General features: G+C 45.7%; 1 protein-coding gene across 1 annotated transcript in view; it reads left to right on the top strand.

Moving 5' to 3' along the window:
• The window catches only part of LOC138947613 (F-box/LRR-repeat protein 2-like), a 39,205-nt gene that overhangs the window by 13,498 nt on the left and 9,923 nt on the right, over positions 1 to 15,784 (top strand). Inside the window, exons 7-14 of the mRNA XM_070319125.1 lie at positions 1,283 to 1,378; positions 2,624 to 2,750; positions 3,083 to 3,157; positions 3,751 to 3,881; positions 4,138 to 4,198; positions 11,730 to 11,774; positions 13,433 to 13,489; positions 15,493 to 15,705. Of these exons, the coding sequence (XP_070175226.1) occupies positions 1,283 to 1,378; positions 2,624 to 2,750; positions 3,083 to 3,157; positions 3,751 to 3,881; positions 4,138 to 4,198; positions 11,730 to 11,774; positions 13,433 to 13,489; positions 15,493 to 15,705 (805 nt within the window). The remainder of the gene's footprint in view (positions 1 to 1,282; positions 1,379 to 2,623; positions 2,751 to 3,082; positions 3,158 to 3,750; positions 3,882 to 4,137; positions 4,199 to 11,729; positions 11,775 to 13,432; positions 13,490 to 15,492; positions 15,706 to 15,784) is intronic.

Here is a 15,784-nt window from a genome sequence, read left to right as displayed (position 1 = left end):
TGTGTGAGTGAGTGTGTGTGTGTGTGTGTGTGTGTGTGTGTGTGTGTATGTGTGTGTGTGTGTGTGTGTGTGTGTGTTTGTGTGTGTGTGTGTGAGTGTGTGTGTGTGAGTGTGTGTGTGTGAGTGCGTGTGTGTGTGCATGTGAGTGAGTGTGTGAGTCAGTGTACACTGTGAACCAACAGTTTAACCAACAGAATAAAGGATGACAAGATTTGATGGGATCATGGGGTTGTAATTAAGCTTTGTTTTGTGACTGAGTTAGCTAGCATCAGTGGCAACTAATCTCTAGCTCTAAGTGTTATTTATTTTGACTGTGGTTTAAACAAGCTGCGGTCAACACTTATTTGTGAATCTGAAAATCCTTAATCCCCCTTAATACCTAACGCACGGCTGATCTTTGTCTTTCACTGCTTGCATCTACCGATATAAAAGTTTGAAATACATTTTACTGTAGTACAGGCATGGGAATTGTCCGCCGAACGGCGGAAATCCGCCGAAATATTTTTTTGTTCCGCCGAAAATGCAAAAGTGTCCGCCGAAAAAATAAAGGGGGGGGAGGCACACAAAAAAAGCACCGGTTACTTTGGCCTTTGCGCAAAAGCCCGCGAAAACTTTCCGTACTTTGTTCACGCACTGCTACCGCCCGCCTCAGTTATTGAACTTTTATGTTTGAAAGTAAACCAGATTGCACAGATTGTGTTACAAGTTACATTTTCCTGTTTGTCTCAACAGATCAATTTTTTTACAAATTTAAACCATATTATACATGTATATATTTTTTTTCTTCAAAAAAGCAAAAATTCGTACATTTTTGTACTAAAAACTCTGATTCTAAAAACAGAATTTAATGGCAAACTTGGAGCTCAGATGACAAAAGATGGCACCATCTGGGTTCTTTGGAGAAAAAAAATTTCCGGGGGGGCATGCCCCCGGAGCCCCCTAGTAAGGCTAGGCGCTTCACGCCGTCGACTTGACGCTTCGCGTCTTCAGTTATAAATTTTCCGCCTTTTTTACAATTTTCAATTCCCATGCCTGGTAGTAGGTTGAACTAGTACTTAGCTAAAATAGAGGACGTACATCGCGGCATTCACTGACTAATGAAACTGAAGAGAATGTTGTGTTCCGGTCTGAATAGATGAGGGATTCTTACTATGGTACGTGTTTCAGTGTGTTCATGTGAGAGTTTATGACTTCACAGTCACTGAACTCGGTAGCTGAACTTGCCTTGTACTATTTTGAATGGATCCGTCTAAATGGATCCCTGTTGTTTGATGCTTTCCAGGACATGCAAGAGTTTAGGTCAATACAGTCACCGGCTGCGAAAACTGGATGTCAGTTCCTGTCCCAACCTTACTGACACGTCACTGCAATACATCAGGTGAGAGTGATTGACAGCTGCCAGTAATTTGCCCCCAGCTTGTGTGTCTGCCATGCAAGGGGAGAAAACTGTGCATGACAACAGAGAAAATCAGTATGGAAGGCATTGAAAGTGTTGGATGATTTGCAATTTTTGGATGTTATCAGGTTTTAGATGATCAAAATCATTTTCAGATGGAACTGGACTTTTGGTCACATATTTGCTGACATTGACATATCATTGTGCATAATTGTTCATCATGTAACGACATTTACACAGATATTATTACTATTTTGCAGTAATTGGTTTAAAAACTAACTGTTGTGTCATTTTACAAGTGCGCTTACGCAGATAGTTTCTCCCTTTTTCAGTACTGGCTGTGAAAATGTGAAATACTTAGACATATTATGATGCATGCTGATGTTTTTAAGGTGGTTTGTTCCCTTTCCTGGGTAAAACAAAAATTGTTCGTGGGTATATAGGCATCATATAAAAGTTTTACACAGATCATTATTAAGTTTTGTTATTTCCTTTTTGACTCACATGCGAAGCAAAAGTGAGTCTATGTAATCGGTCAGTGTTAGTCTGTCCGGCCGGCCGGCCGGCCTAGACACCACCTTAACGTTGGACTTTTCTCGGAAACTATCAAAGCGATCGGGCTCATATTTTGTTTAGTCGTGACCTCCAATGACCTCTACACTTTAACGATGGTTTCGTTGACCTTTGACCTTTTTCAAGGTCACAGGTCAGCGTCAAAGGAAAAATTAGACATTTTATATCTTTTCTCGGAAACTATCAAAGCGATCGGGCTCATATTTTGTTTAGTCGTGACCTCCAATGACCTCTACACTTTAACGATGGTTTCGTTGACCTTTGACCTTTTTCAAGGTCACAGGTCAGCGTCAAAGGAAAAATTAGACATTTTATATCTTTGACAAAGTTCATCGGATGTGATTGAAACTTTGTAGGATTATTCTTTACATCAAAGTATTTACATCTGTAGCCTTTTACGAACGTTATCAGAAAAACAAGGGAGATAACTAGCCTTTTCTGTTCGGCAACACACAACTTAACGTTGGGCTTTTCTCGGAAACTATAAAAGTGACCGGGCTCAAATTTTATGTGAACGTGACTCATTGTGTTGTGAATAGCAATTTCTTCCTGTCCATCTGATGCCTCATATAATATTCAGAACTGCGAAAGTGACTCGATCGAGCGTTTGCCCTTCTTGTTTATCTATTGATTTATATATTTGTTTGTGTGCAGTACTGGGTGTAAAAACCTGGAGTACATAGACATATCATGGTGCGTGCTGATGACAGACGAAGCGGTGGAAACACTCTCCAAGTCCTGTCACCGCATCTCCGTATTCATCTGTCGCGGTCTGGAGCATGTGAGTTTTCCTGAGTCAAGTGCCAAGTGTTAGACATTCCTGTAACAAAAGGTCCAAGAACCAAAGAGAAGTAATTAAGCCACTTGTAGCCTTTACGAAATTGACTTATAAAAAAAATCCCACTCACGTGCACACACAAACGTGTACACAGACACACACACTCACACACATAGGTCTTTGACTCAAGACAGAATTGTGCATTCCCCAAGAACACTGATAACGGGCTGTGATAAAATCAAGGGAGATAATCGATAACATCTCGCCGTAAAAGTAAGGTGCAACTTCCTATATGTTTTCATGCTATGAAGAGGGAATTGTGTCGTGTTTTTCAGATTACAGATCATGGTATTGAACAGCTAGCAATCAACTGTCCAAACCTGAAAAAGCTCAACGTACAGCAGTGTCAGGTGAGTTCAGTTCTCGGTTACGGACACGTCCTGCCCTTCAAGACCACCCCAAAAGACCCCTGACTTGTTTTTTGGCTAAATTGTTGACCTTACAATGCAGGTGACACCAGGTGTCTATAATAACACACTTTTGGAAGATCTATCCAGGTGATCAGTAAAGAGAGGTTCGACTGTAATTGTGGGGTTATGTGCTAAAACCAGCAGAGTAAAAAAATACTCAGTTTTACATTTTGACCTTTTCAATACTCATGGATTTGACCATAGATCCCCTAAGCAAACATTTCTTTGATATTCCACAAAGTGAACAGGTTATCCTGCTTACAGTTCTGTACAATTACAACAGTCAGCTCTGTAAATCCTTTTGTAAACACATTCTGATTGAGTGCAAGGCCCCTGTGCCTTCAGAATCTTGACATTTTCAAGGTAAGGAAGATAAAAATGATTTTTTTATTTTGTGTGCATGTTACTTATAAACACGTCTTGCTCTATCTAATGACATTGTAAACTCATTTAATACAAAACAAAAATCTAATGTATTACTTTTTCTCATTCGCATCGTCGCATTTGTTGAAATAAACCTGCTGTTGTTTCAGTATGTGGGTGATGAAGCAGTAGCAGCAGTCAGCAATCACTGTCGAGGGTTGACGTCGCTGTGTCTGTCCAACTGTACACGCATAACCGACACGTCACTGCAGGCACTAGGCACTGGCTGTCACGAGTTACGGTAAGTTGTACAGTGTGTATGTGTGTGTCTGTCTGTTTGTCAAACTGGCACTGCACACGCCTAACCGACACAACACTGCAAGCACTCAAAATTGGCTCAGGCTGTCAGGAGTAACAGCAAGTTGTACTTTGTGTGTATGTACATGAGTGTTTATTCAACACTGAGAGTGGTTCGCTGCATCATGTTTGCACCTCTGTATTAAAAAAAATGCTCACTGTGCTGAAAATAACAATTTTGATTTTGTTTTGTTTTGCAGAACGTTAGAAGTTTCTGGTTGTAATCATCTCACCGACAATGGCTTTCAGTGTCTCACAAGGGTAAGTAGTACATGTATTGGCTGTAAGAATCTTGACCTTAAAGTTTACGCCCTTCCTGCATACATGATGATATTTATTGCTACAGATCTGTCGGGGCGCTTTCATGGGACAAGAGCATTCTTCATCTAAAACATGTACCACAAATCAACAGCAGAGTAGGAATTTTTGACTGAGTTACTTTCGCAAATTCCAGGCATGGGAATTGTCCGCCGAAAGGCAAATTTCCGCAGAATTTTTATTTTTTCCGCCGTAAAAGCTAAAGTGTCCGCCGAAAAAATAAATGGGGGAGGCAAAAATGGTTCTGAAAACTGAATTTAATGGCAAACTTGGAGCTCAGATGACACCAAATTGCACAATTTGGGTTCTTTGGAGAACATTTTTACCGTGGGAGTATGCCCCCGGACCCCCCTAGTAAGGCTAGGCGCTTTGTGCCGTCGACTTTGAGCTTACTTACAAATGTTCAGCCTTTTTTACTTTTTTCAATTCCCATTCCTGGGTGGCCGAGTGGTAACGCACTTGCGCTCGGAAGCGAGAGGTTGCGAGTTCGACCCTGGGTCAGGGCGTTAGCAATTTTCTCCCCCCTTTCACACTACATTGGGGTGTGCACGTTAAAGATCCCACGATTGACAAAAGGGTCTTTCCTGGCAAAATTGTATAGGCATAGATAAAAAATGTCCACCAAAATACCCGTGTGACTTGGAATAATAGGCCGTGATATGCGCCGAAATGGCTGCGATCTGCTGGTCGATGTGAATGCGTGATGTATTGTGTAAAAAAAATTCCATCTCACACGGCATAAATAAATCCCTGCGCCTTGATTAAATTACATATTCTTACTCCGAATCACATAAAAGCATTGACGCAGTCTTACATGCTAAAGGTCTGAAAAGGCTACCCGTCTTAAACAATTTTAAAGGGGAGCAACCCAACACAAAAAGTGTAAATACAGGCATGGCAATGACCACCTACCCGGGGAGTTACCTCCCATCCGGGTTACGTGACGTCACTTCCCCCGTAATCACCACATGTCTTCATACGACATTTCAGCCTACAGCAGAGAGGTCGTCGAATTTTTGGCTCCGTGTGTGGCTGAGTGCTGGTGTTTGTAAGGACACCCACCGGCCGCCTAACCCGTCTTAACGGCTTGCCTTTACGTGTTTGGTGAGCTCTTTCCATTTTGGTCATTATTTTGACAAGAATGTTGTTGTAGTTGCTGACTTTTCGTCCGTTTCGCGGACTTGTAAATATTTTTTCAGTAACGCTTTTTGGGGCTCCATGTTTGCTTGTCAGCTTAGCTGACGGCGAATGTGGCACGGCCTATATTTTGGTTAGGTAAACCTTATTTTACCTCTTTACTTGCCTTCTGCTTTGTTAGTTGGTAAGCGCTTCCTTTTTTAGTCATTAGTTTGACAGGAAGCTTGTTGTAGTTGCTAATTTTTCGTCCGTTTTGGACTTGTTAATTTTCAGTAACTCTTTGTTTTGCCGCCTGTTGTCTGCGTCAGCGCGTCTGACGGCGAGATAACATGGCTAGGTGTGTGTCATTGGTCTTCAGACCATTGGCATTTGTTGTTGTTTCGTACTGAGCTTGTATAACCGCTTTGTCCGTTACTTATTCTGCCCCAAATGAATTTGGGGGGCAGTTTAGCACGTCTGTGGCGTGTCTTGCTTCTTGCTTTCCCTCTCTTGGCATCGGAGCGCGGCGCTCTGGTGTCTATACTGTTTTGCTCTCTCTTTCAGAGTTTCGCAGTTTGGGAGAGAAGAGTGCAGCTTCACACGCCTTCTCCAGTGTTGTACTTCCGCTGGCGGCGGGTGACGGCCGCGTTTTTGGCTTCCTGTCGGCCACGGCTTGTCGCGGGCCTTCAGCTGCGTCTGCTGCCTCCTTGGGGGGCATGGACGGTAAGTCGAACTGCTCCACTGGCTCTCGTGAAGCCACCGGACGCTCTCTTTTGAGCAACAGTTCTTGGTCGCAGGCTCACTACCTGCAAACTTCCTGCCCGTCAGGATATGCTGTTCGTCATAGTTCCGATCGCACAGCGTTGAGGGGCTATGACTCGAGCAATGGCGGCTTCCGCTTGCGGGAGTCGCGTTTCCGGGTTTTCCCGGAGGCGAAGGTCAATCTGGCACACCCACGTAGGTCCCTGCTGGTGTCGACTGTACTTCCTGCTAGTCAGGATATGCTGTTCGTTGTAGTTCCGATCGCACAGCGAGGAGGGCTATGACTCGAGCAATGGCGGCTTCCGCTTGCGGGAGTCGCGTTTCCGGGTTTACCCGGAGGCGAAGGTCAATCTGGCACACCCACGAAGGTCCCTGCTGGTGTCGACTGCAAAACTTCCTGCTAGTCAGGATATGCTGCTCTTTCTAGGCCTGATCGCACAGCGTGTACGGCCGTGACTGAGCAAGGGCGGCTTCCGCTTGCGGGAGTCGCGTTTCCGGGTTTTCCCGGAAGCGAAGGTCAATCTGGCACACCCACGAAGGTCCCTGCTGGTGTCGACTGTGGACTGGCCTTCGGGCCACCGGGCTTCCGGCCCCAGTCCTCGCAGCAGACGCTGCCGCTGTATGCGGCTTCGTCCGTTGCTTATTCTTCTGCTCTTTCTAAGCCTGTTTGCATTGCGTGCACGGCTGTGAATAGGCAAGGGCGGCTTCCGTTTTCGGGAGTCGCGCTTCCGGGTTTTCCCGAAAACGAAGGTCCTCCATCCCGTGCACTCACAGAGGTCATGGCTGGGGTTGACCGTTGACTGGCCTTCGGGCGTTCTGGCCTCGGCCTTAGTCATCGCAACAGGCGTTTCCGTTTATGCGGCTTCGTCCGTTGCTTTTCCGGCTCCGCCCGGAGTTGCCGTTCCTCCCCCTGCTGCTCCTATACTGAGGTCAGTGAGTGAGGAACAGGATACGTCCTACGGACATCCGGACAGTCGTCATTCCGGTTTACCGGGAGCATAGGTCCTCCTTTGCGATTACACTGTGTGTCTCTACTGGAGTTGACCGCGGACTAGCCTACGGGCGTTCGGTCTTCTGTCCTCAGTCCACGCAACATTTGCTTCCGCATTGTGCGGTTTTGTCTGTTGCGTTTCCGGCTTTGTCCGGATGCATTGTTCTTCTTCCTAACACTGTTAGCGAAGTGAGGAACATCGGCTGGCCTATGGGCATGCAGGCTTTCAGCCTCGGCCGGGACGGTAGTCACTTCACTGGTCGGGTGTTGCGTCTACTGTCTATTCAGTTCTGGTGGATTCGGATGTTACCTCCTCTTTGTCTTACCCTCTTATGGGAGGGGTGAGACAGGACGGTTTCCGGTTGAACGGGTTTCCGGTTTCCGGTTATCCTGTTCAGTAGCTTTCCACTGGCAACTGTGACTTCGGTCAGTGTCAGTTCTCTGGGCTATTCTGTTATACAGTCTTTAGCCAGAGACCAGACACGTTCTGTCGAATCTCTCGGCTTCTCTCAAGGCCTCGATGGAGATTACTTCCAGATTTTTTATGGAGGGACATTGGCTTCCTCTTTGGTTGCATTCAGCGATGTCGGACTTCCGTTCCGCGAAGGAGGAGTTTTTCCTACTTCCGGTTTGATAGTCACCTTCAATGTGGGTACCATCTTCCGCAGGTTTTGGCTGGCCATCTCCTACCGGAAGTGGTATCCACGGGTTCCGGTTCTGCTACTCGGTTTTCACGGGTCAGTTCCGGAACACGCGCAGCCTCGGCTGTCTTCGGCTACACAGGCTTCGTCTTTTGTTTCTTCCTGTCATAGGAAGTTCTCTTGGCTGAAGCTGGGTCGGATTTTGCTGGCGTCTTTGCTCTTCCGCGTACACCTTTATGGGAACGCAGGAACTTAGAGGAACTTGGACGTCAGTTTTTGGAATTTGCCTCTTTTTCGGGGATGATTGTCAGAGCGCTCTCGCGCTCTTTCCTGGGGTCTCTGAACATTCCACGCTTAGTGTGTATCAGGACTCTGATGTCATCTCCACTCGTTCAGCCTGGCTAGGGCGAACGAAGAACAAAGAGGCTGTCCTCCCTTCACCTCTCTTTATAGTCGGGTGTAGGGAGGACTTGTTTCTCTCGCATGCTCAGGTCTCTGAGCAGGCTAGGAGGGACGATTGGGCTTTGACCGGAGTAGAGGGATCTGCTCTTTGAACTTCGGTGTTTTTACCAGAAAAGAAAAGTAGATCCCGTGGGATAGAGATCAGCGGATCTCTGACTTCTCTCTACAAGGGTTAAAGCAGAGCTGGCCTCCTCACGGGAAGCAGGCTCAGGCCTCGGGACGTTTTCAGCAGGCGGCCATTGGGCAGTCTCTGTCTGATTCTCGAGAATTAGATCACCTTTGGGCAGGGAGAAGGGCAGCCTTAGCAGCAAGCCTCTCTCCCCAAGGAAGTGCCCCTGATCACACCCCCCCCCCCTCCGCCCCCACTTTGGTGATGGCGGGGCGGGTCTCCTCCTTGCAAGTTTTCATTGGATGGTCTCTGTACACAGCCAATAGTTTGTGGGAGTGGTGAGGCCGGGGGACTCCCATTGATCTAATGAGGGCATATTTGCTTATGCGTCAGCCGATCCTTTCACAGTGATCTAGGCCCATCAGCTCGAGCACCCGCTGAGGTCTCTTCTGGTCGGTGCTAGCGCTGTCCTTCGGTTATACTGCTTCAGTCCTCAGTTAGTGTGACAGCAGTTCAGCCACGGGCTGCTGCAGTGGCACTTCCGGTTTTACCGGAGAGGTTGTTTCTTCCACAGACGCTTCATAGGTACGTCTGAGTTTTGGAACAACGGCTGACCTTAGGGCATCCAGGCTTTTTAGCCTTGGCTGGGGCAACGGCCATTCCACCTGTGGGCGGTGATGGTTGTTGTTTTCCCTGTTCTTGTGGCTTCGGACTTCGACTTTCTTTCCTTTATTTCATCTTAGGCAGGAGATGAGATAGGACGATTTCCGTTTGAGTGGGGCTGCTGTTTTCAGGCTTCCCCGTTCTTCTCAGTTTGCCACAAGCTGCTGGACTTGGTCCTGGTCGTCTTTTGCAGAGTCTGACTCCGTCTTTCTCTAGCGATCAGACGCGTTCTGGTGTTTCGTCCAAACTTAAGTTGCGCTTGAGTTGGCCTCGGAAGTAACATTCAGATTTTCCTGAGGGGACATTGTCTTTGGCAATGCATGTTGGAGGAGTCATTCTTTGTGGCTTATCTCCTCTCTCAGGTTTTTCGCTACCCCTCTCCTTTTGGCAGAGCGGTATCTAATGTTCCCGTTTTCCTTTGCTGTGGGCTTATAGCCCAGCATATTAGGTGGCAGCCGAAACTTATGTTTCGTATATTTACCTGGTACTTTGGGTACTTTGGTACATGGCTGTTCCACGGGTTTTACGGCTCTCAGCCTGAGCCTGTGCTATAGTCTTCTACTCTGCGTGGTTCGACTATGGCATTTTCGGGCTGCGGCGTTCGCCGGTTGATCGCCGTGTCTGACTCTCAGTCTTTCAGAGGTAGACAGACACGGCTAGTTGGTCGGCTGGACTCAGGAATTTCTCCTGATTTGGCTACGAAGTTTACTTGGGGTTTTTGAGTTTCCTTCATTTACCTTCAAGCAGACTGTTCTGTAACAATCTGGCTTTTAGTCATTTTGTTTAGGGTCACCGGTCACTTCAGTTTTTGACCACGGTGATTTCTTCTCTTCTGAGGCTTACGCTATTTCGTAAGCCTCTGCTTCCTCGTATTGCTTCTCTCTCTGCTTTCGCATTGACTGTTAGGGCATTACGGGCGACCGTCTCTTTTGAGATCTTCCCGTCGAGGGGGGCTCTGGTACCTTGTACTCAGGTGTATATCTCTCTCTCTCTTTGTTGGGTATTGGTCATTCTGCCTTGGTTTGACCTTTATCTCTCAGTCCTTTTGGGCTTCACGCCATTCCTAAGTTTGATTACTTTGGCGTGATCGTCTTATGGTCGCCGCGAGGTTTGTCCCTCACCTCACTGATCGGACTACCTTACGCATAGATCGTTTTTCAGTGCATGTGCATTTCCTTCCATCCGAAAGGGGGGGGGGGGGGGGGCAGCTTGTCTTTCCCTCTACTTGGCTCGGCTTAATCCAAGGCTGGGTTCTCTTTCTGGGTCGTTTGGTCCAGGAGATTGGAAGAAGTGCTGGGCACACATTTTTGGCTCTCTGATGTTGTCTTTCGCAACTTTTGCCTGAGACTGAGAGACATCTCGGCTGTCAATCAAGATGGTTCTCAGGTCCTTTCCTGCCTTTTTGGCAGTGGGCCAGTTCCTGGCTAGGGTTTAGAGTGAGTTAGATTTTCTTTCTCACTGGGCCCTTCCCTGACCTTTTGGCAGCAGGCCAGGTCTTTGGCAAGGTTTTAAGAGTGTGTTTGTTTTTTCATTCCCACCGCCTTGTTGAAGCTATCTGCTTTTATGTGATTCGGAGTAAGAATATGTAATTTAATCGAAAATTTTTAAGTAAATTTTCATTTCATTAATATACTTACCCGAATCACATAGTGTATTCCCTCCCGCCAACCCCGCATATGATTTTTTAGTCTATTAAGTCGTATGAAGACATGTGGTGATTACGGGGGAAGTGACGTCACGTAACCCGGATGGGAGGTAACTCCCCGGGTAGGTCATTGCCATGCTTGTATTTACACTTTTTGTGTTGGGTTGCTCCCCTTTAAAATTGTTTAAGACGGGTAGCCTTTTCAGACCTTTAGCATGTAAGACTGCGTCAATGCTTTTATGTGATTCGGGTAAGTATATTAATGAAATGAAAATTTACTTAAAAATTTTCGATATAAGACTTCATATAAATGCCTGAAATTCACACTGGTGTCAAGTATGGTATTGACTCAGTAAGAAATGGCTGCTACAGGAAGCAGCCAGGCTGTGGATTGTTAGTGGGTGTCAAAGTGGAGGGATGCTCTTACCTCTAGTCATAGACCATTTATCCTGGACCGCCAACTAGCTCTCTCTCCGCTCTTTCTCTCCATTACGAGGTAGCGGCCTCTCGCATTTTAGGAACCTACGCTTACACGCCTTTCAGAAATCAGGGGGACGTGATATCCGGTGTCGATTGTAAACATGGACGAAGTTGCCGAGGTAAGTTCTGAAAATGCTAAAATAAACTCAGCAAAAGTGCATATGGTTTTGTTAAGTTTAGTTTGGAGTTTTGGAAAATCCAGTTCATTGTCACCTCCCATTGTCACAAATAACTGGAGCGTGCTTTCTTTTCACTGTCTTCGAATCGCTGGCCTTTCAAACCGGACGCGACGCGCCCCTGAAAGTCGAGAGTCGTAACATCGATGGGTCACGTGACGAGTTGGCGGTCCAGGCTATTTGGTCTATGCTCTAGTACAATACCTGGACACACCTGTCATCATGTAAACAAGGGTTTACATGAAAAGAAGCTATGTTAAAAGACAAACTAACGTTTATATTGCATCTGGAATGTAATTTAATTGACTAAAGGTCACAGCGTCCTCCGTCAAATGCAGCCTTCAGTTTCATTGCCCAAAGTAATCCCTTGTATTTTCTTTTTGATATGTATTAATCTGTTTTGTAGAAATTGTACCATTTCTGTTGCAGAATTGCCACGAACTCCAAAAGATGGACTTGGAGGAATGTATACAGGTATATTTTCCTCAGTTAACTCTCTGTGTGTGTGTGTGTGGGGGGGGATGTTTAAGTATATATGTTGGGTAGCTCAGGTGGTAGAGCATTGGACTTGTGATCCTAGGGTCCCAGGTAGCTCAGGTGGTAGAGCATTGGACTTGTGATCCTAGGGTCCCAGGTAGCTCAGGTGGTAGAGCATTGGACTTGTGATCCTATGGTCCCAGGTAGCTCAGGTGGTAGAGCATTGGACTTGTGATCCTATGGTCCCAGGTAGCTCAGGTGGTAGAGCATTGGACTTGTGATCCTATGGTCCCAGGTAGCTCAGGTGGTAGAGCATTGGACTTGTGATCCTATGGTCCCCGGTAGCTCAGGTGGTAGAGCATTGGACTTGTGATCCTAGGGTCCCGGGTAGCTCAGGTGGTAGAGCATTGGACTTGTGATCATATGGTCCCAGGTAGCTCAGGTGGTAGAGCATTGGACTTGTGATCCTATGGTCCCAGGTAGCTCAGGTGGTAGAGCATTGGACTTGTGATCCTATGGTCCCAGGTAGCTCAGGTGGTAGAGCATTGGACTTGTGATCCTATGGTCCCAGGTAGCTCAGGTGGTAGAGCATTGGACTTGTGATCCTATGGTCCCAGGTAGCTCAGGTGGTAGAGCATTGGACTTGTGATCCTATGGTCCCAGGTAGCTCAGGTGGTAGAGCATTGGACTTGTGATCCTAGGGTCCCGGGTAGCTCAGGTGGTAGAGCATTGGACTTGTGATCCTATGGTCCCAGGTAGCTCAGGTGGTAGAGCATTGGACTTGTGATCCTAGGGTCCCAGGTAGCTCAGGTGGTAGAGCATTGGACTTGTGATCCTAGGGTCCCGGGTAGCTCAGGTGGTAGAGCATTGGACTTGTGATCCTAGGGTCCCAGGTAGCTCAGGTGGTAGAGCATTGGACTTGTGATCCTATGGTCCCAGGTAGCTCAGGTGGTAGAGCATTGGACTTGTGATCCTATGGTCCCAGGTAGCTCAGGTGGTAGATCATTGGACCTGTGATCCTATGGTCCCAGGTAGCTCAGGTGGTAAAGCATTGGACTTGTGATCCTATGGTCCCAGGTAGCTCAGGTGGTAGAGCATTGGACTTGTGATCCTATGGTCCCAGGTAGCTCAGGTGGTAGAGCATTGGACTTGTGATCCTATGGTCCCAGGTAGCTCAGGTGGTAGAGCATTGGACTTGTGATCCTAGGGTCCCGGGTAGCTCAGGACGGTAGAGCATTGGACTTGTGATCCTATGGTCCCAGGTAGCTCAGGGGGTAGAGCATTGGACTTGTGATCCTAGGGTCCCAGGTAGCTCAGGTGGTAGAGCACTGGACTTGTGATCCTATGGTCACGGGTTCGAATCCAGGCCGGGATGGACACGAGTCAACTTTATGTGCAGACTCAGAGACGGTATCCATGACCCATCTCCTTGTCACCACGGTAAGACCTCAGTCATTCTGCCATAAGTGTGTGTGTGCATGGTGTGCGTGCGTGTGTATGTTTGAGGGAAAATGAATGGGCACATACATGGATGCAACAAAATTGTACCAAGAATACTACCTTCTCTCAAGCATCACAGCAGTGTTTTCTTTGCGATCAGTAGCTGTAGCGTAGACTCTCAGCTCAACCAATTTTTTTGTGTATTCTGTTGACAGATAACAGACACTACCCTGGCACACTTGGCTTCACACTGTCACCGCATATCAGCTCTGGTAAGACACACAACCTGGTCTTATTCTGTCAGGCAATTTTCCTTGTTTTTATAAGGCCAAAACAAAAAAATAGGTCTGTTTACGGTAACATAGGGTGAAAAAATAGGGTCGGTAGGTCGGCCTTTTTTTTTTCCATTTTTATTTCTTTTTTTTTCTCCATTTTTGTTTTTTTTCTCCATTCTCTATGATGTTTCACAGTTCATTTCTTCTCATCAATCCCTGTTTTTGCCCAACATAACTATAAACAGTACTTTGAGCTTACCTCCCTTCTGTCGTCTGCTGTTTGAGCGCAAACAGCTCTATTTTGGATGCGGTTTTTTTTGGTTTTTTTTCAGACGATCCAAAAAAAAGATTAGGGTCGGGCCTAAAAACTAGGGTCGGTCGGGTTATCGTAAACAGACCTATTTTTTTTTTGTGGCCAAAGGACAGTACAATCTTTGAGTCTGCATGTACAAGACTGATCCCATTGTATAAGGAGCTTGTAACTGATTCAATAATCTGTGTCATCTGAAACTTCCCATTATTTGCAAAACTTTTCGATCATCACTTGATTGCAAACTGAAGAAAGTGTGTTTGATGAAATCTGAAGAATCAGTCATGCTGTAGTTGACACAGCAGAAGTTCAGATCTTGAGGCAGGATTTTTTATCGTCATTATTGTACTTTTCACTGTCCTCATCATAATTATCAAGGATATTTTAAGAAAATTGCATGTCAGACATCCGGGCCTCTGCAAGCTGATTATAGATGAAGGATCTAAAGATATAACATTTACTAAGTTTAAATGGCGGAAATTAAAGGCTCAAGAATTGAATTTGTATCATAATTACCAAGAAAATATCAACTGAAATTTCATTTTTAACAGACATAATCCTAATGTGAGCTGAAGAATAAACAAGTCGCGTAAGGCGAAAATACAATATTTAGTCAAGTAGCTGTCGAACTCACAGAATGAAACTGAACGCAATGCCATTTTTCAGCAAGACCGTATACTCGTAGCATCATCAGTCCACCGCTCATGGCAAAGGCAGTGGAATTGACAAGAAGAGCGGGGAAGTAGTTGCGCTGAGAAGGATAGCACGCTTTTCTAGTACCTCTCTTCGTTTTAACTTTCTGAGCGTGTTTTTAATCCAAACATATCATATCTATATGTTTTTGGAATCAGGAACCGACAAGGAATAAGATGAAAGTGTTTTTAAATTGATTTGGACAATTTAATTTTGATAATAATTTTTATATATTTAATTTTCAGAGCTTGTTTTTAATCCAAATATAAATATGGAGAATAAGATGAACGTAAATTTGGATCGTTTTATAAATTTTTATTTTTTTTTACAATTTTCAGATTTTTAATGACCAAAGTCATAAATTAATTTTTAAGCCACCAAGCTGAAATGCAATACCGAAGTCCGGGCTTCGTCGAAGATTACTTGACCAAAATTTCAACCAATTTGGTTGAAAAATGAGGGCATGACAGTGCCGCCTCAACTTTTCACGAAAAGCCGGATGTGACGTCATCAAAGACATTTATCAAAAAAATGAAAAAAACGTTCGGGGATTTCATACCCAGGAACTCTCATGTCAAATTTCATAAAGATCGGTCCAGTAGTTTAGTCTGAATCGCTCTACACACACACACACACGCACGCACACACACACACACGCACGCACATACACCACGACCCTCGTCTCGATTCCCCCCTCTACGTTAAAATATTTAGTCAAAACTTGACTAAATGTAAAAACAAACATTTAGCACACATGAAAATCAGCAGAATGTTGAGCTGAAACAGACTTTTTTGTGACCCCAAAGACATAAATTTAGAGCAGTTTTTGTGCTCCATCCTCCATTCTTAGTCTATTATTTTGGAACCCCAGGTCGTTTTCAGACTTTTTTATGTATCCTTGTTCCCATGTCTGATTTAGTAGTTCAAACAGCAGAAACTCAAGATTCAAGATTTGAATTTGTATCATAATATCAACAACAAAGGTCATTTCTTTCAGACATTATCCCACTGTGAGCTGATAACGGACGAAGGAATCCGCCACATCGGGGCCAGCCCGTCATCATCCGAGTCGCTGACGGTGCTGGAACTGGACAACTGCCCCCTAGTGACCGACGTGGGGCTGGAACACCTGGTCAACTGCACGTCACTGCAGCGCATTGAGCTGTACGACTGTCAGCTCATCACACGCGCCGGTATCCGCAGGCTCAGGGTGAGTGGGAGTCACAGGTTTGGATACAGTGGGATCCTTTAAGACCTTCATAAATCTGAGAAAATCGGGGCTTAACTCA

The sequence above is a fragment of the Littorina saxatilis genome, linkage group LG14 (assembly GCF_037325665.1).
Source record: "Littorina saxatilis isolate snail1 linkage group LG14, US_GU_Lsax_2.0, whole genome shotgun sequence".
In the NCBI taxonomy this organism is placed as follows: domain Eukaryota; kingdom Metazoa; phylum Mollusca; class Gastropoda; order Littorinimorpha; family Littorinidae; genus Littorina; species Littorina saxatilis.
Note: the sequence above shows the minus strand (reverse complement) of the source record. Positions and strands in the feature narration are given on the sequence as shown.